This window comes from Myxine glutinosa, chromosome 5, assembly GCF_964187855.1.
Source record: "Myxine glutinosa chromosome 5, kmMyxGlut1.1, whole genome shotgun sequence".
Lineage (NCBI taxonomy): Eukaryota > Metazoa > Chordata > Myxini > Myxiniformes > Myxinidae > Myxine > Myxine glutinosa.
Genome location: NC_136265.1, coordinates 164745214 through 164760913, shown reverse-complemented (window position 1 = coordinate 164760913; position 15700 = coordinate 164745214). Strand labels below are relative to the sequence as shown.

Sequence of the window (15700 nt, the reverse complement as noted above, 5' to 3'; positions counted from 1 at the left end):
TTCTAATTTTAGGTATTTGTAGTGCTAAATGTAGGGTGTACTTACTTTTTCCACATGCGAAATTTGCATTTATGTTTATTTAAATTATACAATGGACTACAAAATGTAAATGTTTCATGATATCTATATTATAATAGGAGAAGGTGATTCTGTCTGTCTGTCTGTCTGTCCGGGGGTGTGGCTTACTCCGTTTAGAGAGTAGCTCCACCCATTCTTGGAGAGGCTTCATGTAAACAAATATCCACCATTTTATTACCTCGAATAGCTTTGAGGCCTGTTTAGTTAGGCCCGTGCTGTCTTTCTCGCTCACACAGGTTTATTTCACCTCTAATTCGATATATCATTTCATTTTTAACAGTCGCTAACATAGTTTGACTCGGTTGAAAAAAAACGGGAAGAGAATCCCATGAAAGTTTCCGTTTATAGAACGAAATGATTTCTCAAAGGCCTGTAAAATAAAGCCCATTCATTGAGTCACCCTCACGATTTTATCTCAAATTCACCATCTGATTTAATTTTTAATCGATGGTTTTAGACTCGGTGTCAGAAATAATTGAGAACATTCACGCACACACGGGAAAATGCATAGATATATTTTTTTAAATCGCGCCACGATGACACACGAAAATACACCGCCTAAAATAACAGTCGTGGAAAATGTCGACATATATGAAAAATTCGCTTTTTCTTTTCCGTTAAAATATTGTTGCGGTTTTGAGAACCCCTCACTTGTAAATAACTCTTGTAAATAATTCTCTTCATTTAATAAGGTCGCACCCATAGTTAGTCCACAAGCAACACGTAGGACACCATAGGACTTTCAGTTATTTCATTAATATGTGTTTAGGTAAGGCTGTGTTCCCAATAGTTGAATCTGTGTTGCATTAATTAAATGCAATATTCTCCTTTTCAATTCCATTCATTTTGCGGCTTGACTCTCTCCAAATTGTGGTACATGCCTTGCCAGCAGCGTTCGCTGCCTTAGCGCCGCCATTACGCATGCGGTCAAGCTTGGAGAAGAAGGGGGCAGAGCGCCCAGAATGAGGCGTAACCCTGTCATCGACCCGTAAGGGGCGGAGCCGGTGAGCACTCGCTAACCAACCAGGGCTGAGGTGAGCTCACCGGTGGGCGGAGTGCGAGAATACGCGGCTTGATTTCAAAGCGCCCAATATAAGCGCAAGCGCGGCGCCTTTACACAGAGGAGAAAGAGAGGGCACGCAGAAGAGAGAGACGTGGGGGTGCTCGCATTGCTGCAATAGGCTGAGGCCCTCTAGACCCCTATTGTTGCCGGTTGTTGAGCTCATTTGTACCAGATGGCTTAGCGATTCTTTGCATTCTTAGCGATTCTTTGCAGAGCGAGGAATCATTAAGCGGCGCTGAACACCTGAGAAGCTGAGTAAGGAGGTTACGAGCAGAGAGCTGCGCATACGGACTTGCGAAGGACTACCCCTCCCCCCCCCCCCCCCCCCCCCAGGCCATATGTAAGGTCCGATCGCGCGCCAGCGACACGCAAGCTGCCTCCCATTCTTCAGCCTGGACCGGAGCCGGACCTCAACGCCTACCATCTGCCTGGACCTTCCTCCCCGACCATCTGCCTGGACCTTCTCCTCCTACCACCACTACCCTCCCGTGTAAGTCTGTTTGTTGTCCTGGGGTTAAGAAAGACTGTATAGTTAAGCTTGGTCTGTGTCCTGCTTCTTCTTCTTCTTCTTGTATATTCTCTCTCTTTTGTTTCCTCTTTGGGTTTTTGTACATAATTAATAAATCATATTTGTTCTTCCTTTACTTTGGTTTCCTCTTATTCGGTCGTCTTCGTCCTTTCTCTCCATTGAGTACCTGTGGCACGATTTGGGAAACCACTCAGGATCGGGTTTAGTTTTATTGTTAATGGCTCGGGCTTCGGATTGCTAAACTGCTCGGCAATTTCCACCTTGTCCGCGGTCCGAGCGGGAGTTATCTCCCTACTTTGCGGTCGGATTGGCACTCAGGTATTTGGGACTCCATTGACCAATCACCCTGGCCAATCTCGACTGGAAAGGAGCGTTATAATTTCCAGGATTGGGGGACGGCCAGCTAAAAACACAAGGGGATTAACCCCTTGGTAAGGGGAACGCCGACCCCCCAAATCCACAACAATATATTACTTTTACTTTTGATGACAGTCGTCACAAAACGACATATATTTCTTCGTTCTTATTTCATTCAACATTATTATCCGGAAGTAAAAACTAAAATATGTTTCAGGAAATTACCGAGAGATATTTCTTCGTTTTTTTTTTTATTAGTTATGTGCGCATACACTTTAAATAGGTTTATTTGACATCTTTAATTTTCACAATGGAATTTACTTGCCATTTGATGATTAAGAGACACTTCCTCTTGAGGATTGTGACAATTTATGCGTTGCGTGGAAACTTCCATTTCCAAAATGAATGAGACGGGAGAGGAGCGAGGAGCGAGGAGTTGGAGAGTGGAGGGAGGGGTTGGAGAGCGAGGGGCGAGGGGTTGGAGAGTAAGGAGCAAGGGGTTGGAGAGTGAGGAGCGAGGGGTTGGAGAGTGAGGAGCGAGGGGTTGGAGAGTGAGGGGCGAGGGGTTGGAGAGTGAGGGGCGAGGGGTTGGAGAGTGAGGGGCGAGGGGTTGGAGAGTGAGGGGCGAGGGGTTGGAGAGTGAGGGGCGAGGGGTTGGAGAGTGAGGGGAGAGGAGTTGGAGAGTGAGGGCCGATTGGAGGGGTGTGTGAGGGATTGGAGAGGAGTGTGAGGAAGTATTGGAGAGGAGTGTGAGGAAGTATTGGAGAGGAGTGTGAGGAGGTATTTGAGGGGAGTGTGAGGAGGAGTGGGATTGGAGAGGCGTGAGGGTGGAGAGAGGAGTGTGTCAGGTGGAGAGGAGTGAGGGGTCACATATTATGTGAAATAAATAAATTGTGTTCATTACACCATTTCTGGATCTGATTAATTGCCAGTAACCATTTTGTAAAATTTAATGTGCAGCATCTAAATCAATATGTCCAAATGTCACACACGTCCATGCCCGTGGGATTCCCACGGGTGACCCCACTAGTTTGTTGTATTATATCACCTTTATCTATCAATATTGTTGAAATGAAGATCAAATAGCTGTACGTTGAAATATGTTGAAAAAGTCAAAACTTTACATGGGGTGTACTTACTACTTACTTTACATTTTTCACGCGACTGTACGTGGGAAAAATGTATAAAAATATATGTATAAATATATTACTTATATTATAAATTAATATTATAAATATGTATTAAAATATTAAAATGTATAAAAATATATGTATAAATATATTACTTATATTATAAATTAATATTATAAATATGTATAAAAATATGTATAAAAATATTAAAATGTATAAAGACTTGGCTAAAGATGGTCGAAGAAGAAATGCAGGCAAGGGGGTTAACAAGGGGAGATGCAGAAAATAGGGCAAAATGGAGAAGATTGTCATGGGGACCGCAAGGCTAACCCCCACTCTAGCAGGGAAAATGGCCTTAAAATGCCTGTTGTTGTATGTGGGAAAATTGGAGGAAGACCCTCTCGTGTTCAGGCCGTTGGTGCTCCTATGGTTGGCAGCGCGTGCCACAGAAACATTAACGGAAAGAGAGTGGCAATCATATGTGTGGGAAAATTGCATGCTCAGTCCAGGTCACCAAGATAGCTCAGATGGCAGAGCACTGGACTACGGTTTTCCAGAGGACCTGGGTTTGATTCCTGGTCTGGGTGTGTAATTTTCCGACATATACCAATTTAAAACTAAAGAGTTAAAACTGGTACGTACTGCTTCGTCGCTTCGTGCTGAGCATTTTTTTGTCCCCCGTCACACCGCGGAGCAAAAGGGGGACGATGGTTTTCCCCTCCGTCCATGTGTGCGTCCGTCCGTGCGTGCAGGCGTGCGTGCGTAAGCGAAGGACCGAATTCTAATTTGGTGTGTGGGTGCAACCCACGTCAAAATCCAAGATGGCCACCGCCATATATGTCTGAACCTTGTGAGCGGAATATCTTGAAAAATAAGCGCAGTACCAACTTCTAATCTGATGTGTGGGTGTATCTAGGCATAAGGAAGAACGCTATTGAAAATTGGGTCGCCACGTCAAAATCCAAGATGGCCACCACCATGTATGTCTGACGCCATGTATGTCTGAACCTTGTGAGCGGAATATCTTGAAAAACAAGCATTCTGAGTATTGTGCTGCAATACATGTCCCCTACGAAAGTTCAAAGTGCCATAACTTTGTCAAAAATGATCGAATATGCAAATTTATGCACAGTTGATGCTGGTTTTCAAACTTGATCTGAGGTATACCAAGACAGATGTGTGTCACGCCTCGCCTCGTTGATAAGCCCGCAAGGTCGCTCCGTGGAGCGGCCTGCACGAATTGCACTGTGTGAATTATATAATTACCAACTCACGGTCTGAGGTACTATCGATTCAAGAGATATCCATTTTTAAAAATATTTTCATTTAACGATATCTGCCAAATCACGTGACCTATCGCAAATTCCAAAAGGACATTTTAGTAGACTGACATGCTGAACAGATCTGTGAAGTTTCCCCTCAATTGGATCAAAAATGAGGGAGGAGCTCGGTTTTAAAGTTTCATGCTTAAAAACGTCATAACTCTGAAACCATGTGATGCATGACGTCATGCTCCCTGACTTTTTTTGTTTGTCATGGGTATGCGATTCTGCCTGCAACGTCTGGCCTCGATCTGTTCAGCCGTTGCAGAGAAAAATGGGTTTTCGTGTTTTCACGAAAACCAATATGGCGGCCGAACCACGTGACCTGTGACGTCATAATTACCAATAAAATTTTCTGCAGACAGAGTCCCCCCTACGGTGAAAATTTTATCTCAATCGGTCCAATTATTGCAGAGAAAATGGTTTTTAAAGGAAATTAAAACGGCACTGAGTTAAGGAGCATCAGAATTATCAGAATTACCAAAGTTCAAAGTGCATAACTTTGTCAAAAATGATCGAAACGTCGTGAGGTTCGAACTTGATCTGTAACTTATCATGAGGAAACCATGTACCAAGTTTGAAATCATTAGCGTTAAGAGTTTAGAAAAAAAGTCCGGAAAACTGTTCTTTGCGTGACGGACTGACAGACTGAGGGCCGGCGTGCAAACCTATAGTCCCCTCCGGTGTACACCGGTAGGGGACTAATAAGCGAAGTACCAACTTCTAATCTGGTGTGTGGGTGTACCTAGGCATAAGGAATAACGCTATTGAAAATTGGGTCGCCACGTCAAAATCCAAGATGGCCACCACCATATATACGTCTGAAACTTGTGAGCGAAATATCTTGAAAAATAAACGAACTACTAACTTCTAATCTGGTGTGTAGGTGTATCTACGCATAAGGAAGAACGCTATTGAAAATTGGGTCGCCACGTCAAAATCCAATATGGCCGCCACCATATATATGTCTGAACCTTGTGAGCGAAATATCTTGAAAAATAAACGAACTACTAACTTCTAATCTGGTGTGTGGATGTATCTACGCATCAGGGAGAACGCTATTGAAAATTGGGTCGCCACGTCAAAATCCAAGATGGCCACCTTGCATCTTCTACTTTGTCAACTCACATCACTTCACCGATGGGGGACCTAGGCGTAAACCTTGTTTCCCTTTCTTTACAACAGCGAGGAACATGGAAGACTAAAATAGAACTGATAGTGGGCCAAATCAAGTGAATGAATGAATGAACGAATGAACAACAGAAAAAGAGGAGATGGAGGATGGGATCCTGCAGTTATGGGGGAGCGTCAGAGGACTGAGAAAGCAAAGGAACCAATGTAGGAGAATAGATGGTATAAAACAGAGACTACTGACCTGTCTGTGATGTGAGACCCTGTGCTTCGGCCTCATCATGTGACATTCCAATAATTCCTAGAACGTTAGATTCCATAAAATTCAAGAGAGACAGATGCAATACTGAGGGCACCAACCCATAGCAGAGAGCAGAACTCAATTGAGCCATGGACAAAGGACTTAGAGGATAAAGCACGGTAAACCCAGTGGGTTGGCATCCCATGGAGTGAGGGAGGAGGATTTCTCACTTAAATTGCTCTATTGATTGTGGAGAAAAGTGATGCCACAAAATTATATCGCCAGTTCCCAGTGTGCTCCGTGACATTGCCTTCACCTCCCATCCCCCACTACAAATTGTCTCAATTCCAGTTCCAGTTGACTCAATTCCATCCCAAAGTGTTTGTCTGAAGTCTAGTCCATGTTTATGTGACACTAATTTGTGTACATTTCGAACTTTCTCCAAAACTTACAGACCATGCTGAAGCTATGCTGGCAGTATGCTTAAAAAAGAAAAGAAAAGAAAAAAGCTGCCAGTGTAAGTACTATAGTGCCGAGTGCCCACCTTGCATGGCCTTGTACTGCAGTGGTGGAATGTGCTCGAAGCCTGGTGGAGGCACGTCCCAGTACTTGTAAGGCTTTTTCTTAAGAAGCTTGCGGGGAGAACGGCTGGGAGGAAGCACATAATAAATCCATGAGAATGTGATGATAAATTCCCAGCATCAAGACAAATTAGACACACGTTACATAAAAATCAACACATCCAGAAAAGGGGCACGAGTTACAAAGGTGATCTCGGAGAGCAGAGTGAGACAAACCTGCGACGTTTGTTTTCTTTCTCGTGCGAGCGCTTGTCCTGGCTTCGGCTTCTTTGATCCTGGCCCTGCTTCTTCCTGTCTCTGCTTCTCGAACGGCTTCTCTTCTTATGTCTCCGGTCTTCTCTATCCCTGTCTGCATACACAGTAAACATAAACAAAGGAAAAGGAAAAGAGAATAATAATGATGACCAAATTCACAATGAAAAACCCTTTAGAAAGATATGGTATCACAATGATATGGTATTCTGTATTATTTTATGATATGGTATTCTGTATTATTTTACGAAGATAGACGTCGAGTTTAAATTGCATAATTTCAAACGTCCTGGAATCACAGTCCTTGTGTTAGAATTTCATTTTATTTTAGATCCAAAACAAAAGTTCATTTTTACTTACCGTACCATGAACCAGCCTCGCTGATCGGTGCAAGATTTACACTTTGGATATGGTGCAAGTCTTGTGCCGATCAGCGAGGCTGGTTCATGGTATGTAAAAATGAACTTTTATTTGGGATCTAAAATAAAATGAATCAAAGTTTTAAAAAAGCATCGCTTCTCCTTATTACATAAATTTCATGGTGGACATCAGACCAGGAACCGAGGAACATGGGGGAAAATCAACGATGTTATTTTGAAAGATTGGAATGACTAAGTTTCTCACCATAAAGGGGTTACTTCCTGTTTTGTGACTATAAATAATCCAAAGTTCGAATCGATAATCCAAAAGTGATTTTAAACAATCTGGGGGTACGTGATTAGTTGAAATGGCTTCAAACACAATACATTTATCGTTTCTATTGAGCAAGAAATATGACATGTTGCGTTTGTTTGTAAAACAATGCACATTCAAACACTTTTTGAAGATTTAGGCTTTGCAGAGTGGACATTCTAAGACCTACAAAATAACTAATCCATATTATAAAATGAGCCGTGTCTGACTGTCTGTTTGTTTGTCTGTTTGTTTGTCATGTTATAACTTGAGAACGGATTAACGGATTTCAATAAACCCAACTACGGTGGATACAGGGAACACCCGGGAAGGTTTGTAATGCAATCTTTTTATGTAAAAAAAAAAAAAAAATTCATAAGCACACGTGGTGAAACTCCAAACTCCAACTTGCGACGCTGATAAAAATGATACCTGCACGGAGGGGGCAGGATCTCCCAGGAATCCTTTTTTGTTCTTGCTCTATATATTAGCCATCCATCTATGTTGAGGAAACAAAGGCCGTTCTTTTAGTATTTACGCAAAGGCAGAGATGAGGAGACCTCAGAGTTTATTTCCTGCCATGGCCCGTGCCTAATACGTATCCCAAATAGTTTGATCAAAAGCAAGAAGAGAGGGGAAGGAGAGGGTGAGAAATTATTTTTATTTTGATCTTCCTCTTAGTGTGTTTTTTTTTTTTTGTATACAAGATCGAGGCTCGTGAAAGAGCGAACATTAATCACACAAAAAGACAAACCGACACACAAAACACAAAAAACAAGGGGAGCGGCAGACAAGATGGGGAGAGAGGGGGAAGGACACAAAAGAGAGGGGGAAGAGGGGGAAGGACACAAACACAACATTTGAGAGCAGGGACATCGGGAGGACTTGGGGGGAGGTGGGAGAGGATTAAAACATATGAACACTGCAAGGACTCTGGGGTGAATTACCGGGGGTAGAAAAGATCAAGGTTTTCGATGGGGGAAGATAAGAGATGGTGGTGAACAGCTGTTTTAAAGACCTGGAGGGAGGAGTGGGATTGAAGGGAGTGGGGGAGTTTGTTCCAGAGGCGGGAGAAAAGGGGAATGAAAGAGTGAAGGTGAGCAGAGAGCCTAGACTTTGGCAGTTTAACCATAAGAGGGTTGCAGGCAGATCTTGTGCGACCTGAAGGAATATTGGGGGGACAGAGCACAGAGAGAGCTGGGGGAGCAAGGCCGGAGAGGAGTCGGCAGAAGACAGAAAGACCACCAAACTGCCTGCGGTGAGTGAGTGAAAGGCCCTCGGCGTTGACTACATCGCAGGAGATTCCAATGATTCTGAAAGCTTTGGCCTCAACAGCGTGAAGCCGAGCAAGGTGTGAGGCAGGAGCACCAGCCCAGAGGGGGGAACAGTATTCCATTGAGCTGCGGATGAAAGCCTTGTATGTGGTGAGGAGCTCAGGTGTGCCAAGGAAGGACTTCGCACGACGGAGGATGCCCAGTCGGCGACTGGCTTTGGAGGCCAGCTTGGAAATGTGGTTTTCCCAAGAAAGATCATGGCAGATAGTGAGACCCAAAAGCTTGAGCGACAGAACTTCTTGGAGAGGATTGTTGAGAAAGTAGATGGGAGGGTTGTCCAGTCGGTCCTTTCGGAGAGACATTGTAAGAGTGTGAGATTTGTCAGGATTGAAAGACATGTTCCACTTGTTTGACCAGTCTGTGATTTTGTCCAGGTCTGCAGAGAGTGAGGAGGCTGCAGACTGCCGATCTGAGGGATGAGGAATGGAGCGACAGAGAGTAGAGTCATCAGCAAAGAGATAGAGAGGATTTTCAAGAGAGTCAGAGAGATCATTGATGAAGACCAGAAAAAGCACAGGGCCCAGAACACTACCTTGGGGAACTCCAGCCTGAACAGGAAGAGGAGATGAGAGAAACCCATTCAGGGCCACACGTTGACTACGACCAGAGAGGAAGTCCGCCAGCCATGCGTGGAGATTTCCATGGATACCAAAGGAGGAGAGTTTGGAGAGCAGAGCAGGGTGCCAGACCGTATCGAAGGCACGTGAAATGTCAAGGGAGACAGCTCTAATTTCCTGTTTGGCGTTGAGGACCTCCATCCATTGTTGAGAAAGCAGAAGCAGCATGTCCAGAGTTGAGTGACCAGGTCTGAAACCAAATTGATGATCAGAGATCAAGCCATTGGAGAAGAGGAAAGATTTAATATCTGAAGCAATGATGGATTCCATGACTTTGCTGATAATTGGGAGAAGGCTGATTGGTCTGTAGTTGCTGGGATCTGTTTTTGCACCTTTTTTGTGCAAAGCGGTGATGTTGGCTGATTTCCAAGCAGATGGCAGATGACCTTGAGCAAAAGAGAGGGTGAAGAGAACAGAAAGAGGGAGTGAAAGAGCAGAAGAACATGATTTTAGGACCCGTGGGCTGATGCCGTCAGGACCAGTTGCAGAATCAGAGTCGAGGGTTGACAGAAACATTTCCACCTTGTCAGGAGGAAAGGACACAGAGTCCAGGAGCAGCTGGGTACGACTGGGTACGGTGGGTACAGAGAGGGATGGGTTTGGAACACAAGATTTAGAGGCAAACACAGAGTTGAGGCATTCAGCTTTTTCACGTGCGAAGTCAGCCGTTAAGCCGTTTGAGGTGAGGGAGGGGATGGAGGGGGAACAAACACCAGAAACAGATTTGACCAGACGCCACCAGGATTTGGAAGAGGGAGACAGATAAGAGAGTTCGGTCTTGAGAATGGTGAGATATTGTTTCCTGGCTCTCCTGAGGGTGGACACACACTTGTTTCGGGCTTTGTGAAAGGAAATGAGATTTCCTTCCGTTGGATTTGCTTTCCAGGAGACGAAAGCAAGTTGTTTCAGGGCAACAGCCTCACCACAAGATTCCGTGTACCATGGACGGGAGGAAGGGTATGACAACTGAAGACGAGATGGTATAAATCTGTGCATGAGAGAGAGCAATTTACTTTGAAAGAATTCCCAGGATGAGTTGATGTCAGAGGCGGTAGAGATGGGAGACCAGTCCAGATGATTGATGGCTGCTTGAAGACCGTGCCAGTTGGCCTGAGTGAAATGCCAGACTCGTCGACGCTGAGGAGGCTCTCTGAGAATGGTCAGAGAGATGTCCACTTTGACAAGCACATGATCAGATGAGCCGATTGGAGCAGAAGAAGAGCAGCAGACATTTTCAGGGAAGTTTGTCATAACCAAATCCAGAAGAGAAGATGCTCCGTTGACTGAGATCCGGGTCGGGAAATTGACAGATTGTGTCAGTCCCAGTGAGTCGCAGAAGTCCTTTGCTGAAGAGCCATGGCTGGTGAGAGAGGTACCCACACCCAGCCAACTGGCATGGTGACAATTGAAATCACCACATATGAGGAAGAGAGAGTTGGGATGGGTAGATAGAAGTTGGTCCATATTATCAGACAGTGAGATGTAGATGGAGTCATCGCTGATTGGTGGACGGTACAACACACATATGAACAAAACGTGGGAGCGAAGGGGAAGCCGTAGCCAAAGGTATTCCTGGGGGTGAGGTGGAGAGAGGGCAGTGGAGGGCGAGTGAGGAAGAGAGTTTTTTATAAAGATAGCAACCCCACCTCTAGGACGAGGCTCAGGTCTATCATACCGGAGGAGGGAGTAACCTGGGAGAGATACCAAGGCATCAGAGACATCATGAAGGAGGAAAGTTTCTGTTAAGCAGATCACATCTGGTTTGTCAGAAGCAACCTGTATGGAGAGGTCAGTCAAGTTTGAGCGAAGGCCCCGTATGCTTGAGGTCCATACCGTTAATGAAGAGGAAGGGGGAGCATCGGGTCCAGAACAGGGGGGGGGGGGGGGGGGTAGGGTAAGATGTGGAAGAGGAGGAAGAGGTCGGGAGAGCTGTTGAAGGTGTGTCAGAGATTTCAGAATAGCTTGGAGAAAGGGAAGAATGGGGCGGACAAAAGGTTTGATGGAGATTGGGTGAGGCACAGTGAGGTGTTATTTGAGGAGGGGGAAGAGCAAGGCAGAAGGTTTGGGGAGATGAAGGTGAAAGTTGGAAGGAGGAAGAAGCAGGGAGGCTGCTTTGAGGAGGAGGGGTGAGAGGGGAGTCTAGGAGGGGAGGAGCGAGGGAGAGTCTCGGAGGGGAGGGGTGTGGGGGGAGTTTAGGAGGGAGGGGAGGGAAGGGGCAAGGGGGGAGATTTGAAAGGGATGGGTGATGGGGAGGATTTTGAAAAGTGTACGATTCATGGGAAACGAACATTTTTTGCAAAATGAGTTTGAGACCTTCGAGTCAAAAATACGTTTGAGGACACTGGAGGAGGGATGGAGTTCTGGATAGTTTAGGGAATGTAGAAAGGAGGAACTGTAAGAGATGGTATTATATATATTTTTTGGAATGAATAGATTTGGTGAGCAAGACGAAAGCATCCTTTTGTAGGAAAAGAAGAAAAGGGTGTTATAAAAGAAAAGGGAAAGAAGGGAAAAGGGAAGAAAAGGGAAGAAAAAGGTGTTGTTGTATATTACTCACAGTTCAGCATCTAAACAGTCTGATGAATATCCCATTAACACTCTCCACGCTCGCTGAGTGCATAGCTAGGCCGGTATTTATACACTGCCTAATTTTATTTTTTATTTTTTATTTTTTGCAATTACACAAAGATCGATATTCACGTCAGTGGCGTGACAGGTCTTGTACTCTAGTGATAAAAAATAGACTTGAGATTGTATCACGTCAGTCAGTCAAAGGTGAGAGGGCTCTTATCAAAACAACACCAAGAGGAGTAAAACTAAATGGCTAACAACTTGTGATTGTTCCTCATTATACACAAAGATCCAAATGAAAAACTCATGGCGGCATTGGACGGAGCAATGGATAAAGCATTTACTAGTGGTGTAAAACATACATAATAGTTGATCAAAATAAAAACAAAAAAGCAGAAAAAATAAGCAAAAACGAGCACACTGGTCTGTAAAGAAAAGTTCATATTCAATATTCATGTATTTTTGCAAAGAAATAAATTTAAAGAAAGAATTACATTTTTATCGAACAATGGCTACTTTACATTTTGGCAATGGTTACTCCAGCCAGCAGTGAGGATATTCGGTCGTTACGTATCCAATCTTAACGAAACCATCTATGGAGACTAGGGGTCATATGACAGAGGTTGTAGGGACTTCATTTGCCCCCATCTACAAGTGGGTTTTCCACCTTGGACAAACGCCGTGTGAAGATGTATAAATGTTAAACTGTGGTTTAACACTAAAATGAACGAAATTTGGAGGAAACCTTGATGCCCTTGATGCATTCTAAGCTTATCACGGGACGGACTGAATGGAGCCGTATTGACTTGCAAGGCCTCTACGTACGTACGCTGTAATGATCTTTAGGTAATTAAAGTGCTAAAAAGAGTCTTTACGCAAGAATGATGCGTCCCATTGCCCGTCCGCTTTTGCTAGCCATCAGATTACACATAGACTGTATAGTCAGGTTCACGATGTAATTTCGTTGGATTTTTTGGGGAAAACTATATATATTTGGAAACTATATTGTATAGTCAGTCAGAAAACCAATGTTGCTATTTGCACAGACTCCTGTATGGCGGCCATCTTGGATTTTCAAAATTGCCGCCGTAGAACTAATTTTTCTCAATATCTCAGCTTCTAAATAACATAGAGCTTTGATTCTAACGGCTAAACATACATTTTCAAGGGCCCCGAATCCAATGGTAACAAGTTCGATAAGCTAGACATGACCATAGAGCTCCTATGTGGCGGCCATCTTGGATTTTTCAAACTGGCCGCCGTAAAACTGATGTAACTCACCTTCTAAAGAGCACAGAGCTTTGATTCATCATTGAGTAAAGTCATCATCATCCTCATCGCTTTCGTTCATCACATCTTGAGTCCTCATCATTTTGGCACTGGATGTCACACTGACAAAGGTCTGTACAAGCCAAGTTGTTTGTTCTGCAGGAGCATCTAGATGAAGAACAGTCTGTTTTGCACTGACATCTAACCATTTGAATGATGGCCTTGGGGGCTGGAGGCTCCTCAGTTGTGGTTGGTTTCACTTGTCCATCCGTGTCTTTGTAAAAGCCGTTTTGCAGGGGATTCAGCTGAGGATCCTGTTGAGCAATGCTTGCCTGACCCCACACTCTGGCTTGGATATGGACTCTAAGGATGTGCTGCTTGAGAGCCCCAAGAGTAGGAGGAAGCCTGTCACTTTCTGCCATGTGTTTGCAAAAGAGATACCATCGTAGTTCGGGGATGCTGTCGATGTGGATGCCATTTGGAGAGTAAGCAGCGCATACAAAGTTAGCTAGTGTGGACAACATGTCCTCCGTCACTTCAGTTGCATCTGAAAGCATTCGCACGGTGTCTATGACATCTTCACTTGCTTTGAGGTAGACATGCAGCCAGGTTGCTTTGCCTATTCGAGAGAACCTCCCAGTGTTGTCTGCCCCTGTGAAAGCATGAAAGGCTGGCAACGCCTTTGCTCTTTCGACCCCTAGAGCTGTCCACAGTGGCTCTATTTGAAGTATTCCAGAGGCCATGGAAATGGATGTATTCCTCAGCAGTAGGTCATAGTTTGCTATGACTAGTACCAGGACATCTGTATCGGGAGAGAAGACCACCAACTGCGCATCATGTGGGTTTCGCTGGGATGCCAGCACGGCCTGGTGGATCAACAGGGTGTCAGGTTCTTCATGGTTGTTGTCCTCGAAGAGCAGGTCACTGTTGCTCCTAGTACGCCCTGAAGCAGACGTGATGATCAACTTGGATGAGTGACTGTTGTATTCTAGAGTTTTCGCTGCCAGATAGTCAGTCAGATCAGCCTTTGTTTTGTCATGAGAAAGGAATCTGCTCATTGGGATGTGTTTGATGTTGGTGTCATCTCTGACTTGATACTGTACTGCATCCTTTCCTTGCCTTCTTTTAGCCCTGGTAGCACTCTTCAGAGAATCGTTTTTGTACGTGCCAAAGACCAGTATGATCTCATCACAATCTTTTGTTAGAGACGTGAGTCTGTCATTGAAGCATTCACCCAGATCGTTGACTTTCACTACAGTGGCTGGTTTCTTTGTCAGCTTATGCACAAGTACCATCCCATCCACCAGTGCAATCTTCCGACTTGTAGGTTTACTAGATGTGGATGCCATAGTTCTTGTGTCCATTGGATCTTCTTGTAGAACACTTGCAGCTGGTGTCTGCTGCTGATCTTCGGGGTGAATTTCTGCTCTTGCTAACTTGTCGAGGAGATGAATTAACTTCGACTTGTCAGTGCATGGAAGAATTGTCCCATCTGGAGCGAACAGTGCTCTTGGTGTCACAGTGAACTCGTAATTTCCGATGGCATATTTCTGGTTGACGTCTGTTTGACTTGGCAAGGACCATGAGCCTTCCGTACAGTTCCTTAGTCTCCTTCAGATCCACAGTCCTGTCTCTGAGTTTCACTGTGGTTCTCTTGTTCCCAGACGTGAACATCTTGTTGTTCTCCTTCTTGACTGGTGCCCAGAGGCTAACATCTCCATTGATACGCTCCGACACGTAGTCTTCATACAACTTCTGACCAGTGACATCAATGTTCAAGATCTGTGGTACATACTCATCTGGGATGTAAGCATTCGTTATCACATTGTGCAGCTTGTCACCTTCAGTGTCAAATGGATTCCCGTGACTCGGTATCGCAGCCTTGATCTTGTTGATTGCTTCATGCTCCCTCTTGACTGCACTTGGACCAAGGTCATGATGTTCTGTGATCTTGTCACCTTCCAGGCCAAACTGACTCTTGAAGTCTTTTGACAGGCGTGATAATTCTGGTGTAACCATGAAGAATCTCTGTCTAGCATTGGCATTGTTAGAGATGCCAATCAGTCCAGAGTGAATCTTCATCAGCTTGTTCAGATGTTCACATGCATGATCTGGTCCAATGGATACAAACGGGATGTCATTCTTGGTTACTGATAGATTGCCAGCTCCTAGTTCTTCCCAGGTCCTAGGGTGATTGGTTCTTAGGTCATACATGTCTGCGATGTATCGGGGCCAGAGCCGCTTTAGTCTAGTAGGAAGACTAGGTCCCCCTGCACCCCCCGGAGATATACTTCTAATCAGTGTTTCTAGATTGGAAAAAATGTGTAGAAAATGACTAGCTATGGCCCCAAGCTGAAAAAATGTCCCACATACCATTTTTATGCAAATTACTGCTGCCATTATCAAAAAAACGATTTTTGACATATCTCAGCCAATATTGCAGATAATTGAAAAATGAAGGTGTCTAGACCCATGTTTTGAAGGGCATAGATCATGATAGAACTATTCATAACATGATTACATGTGTCTATGGTATACTAGTATGCTAATTAG

At 44.5% G+C, this 15700-nt stretch overlaps 1 protein-coding gene across 8 annotated transcripts in view; it reads right to left on the bottom strand.

Moving 5' to 3' along the window:
* Positions 1-15700, bottom strand: part of LOC144892410 (splicing factor U2AF 65 kDa subunit-like) — a 51236-nt gene that overhangs the window by 14165 nt on the left and 21371 nt on the right. For all 8 annotated transcript variants that reach the window (XM_078778981.1, XM_078778986.1, XM_078778985.1 and 5 more), the window contains exons 2-3: positions 6649-6781; positions 6396-6499 (exon numbers count right to left, since the gene is read on the bottom strand). In XM_078778981.1, the coding sequence (XP_078635107.1) occupies positions 6396-6499; positions 6649-6781 (237 nt within the window). The remainder of the gene's footprint in view (positions 1-6395; positions 6500-6648; positions 6782-15700) is intronic.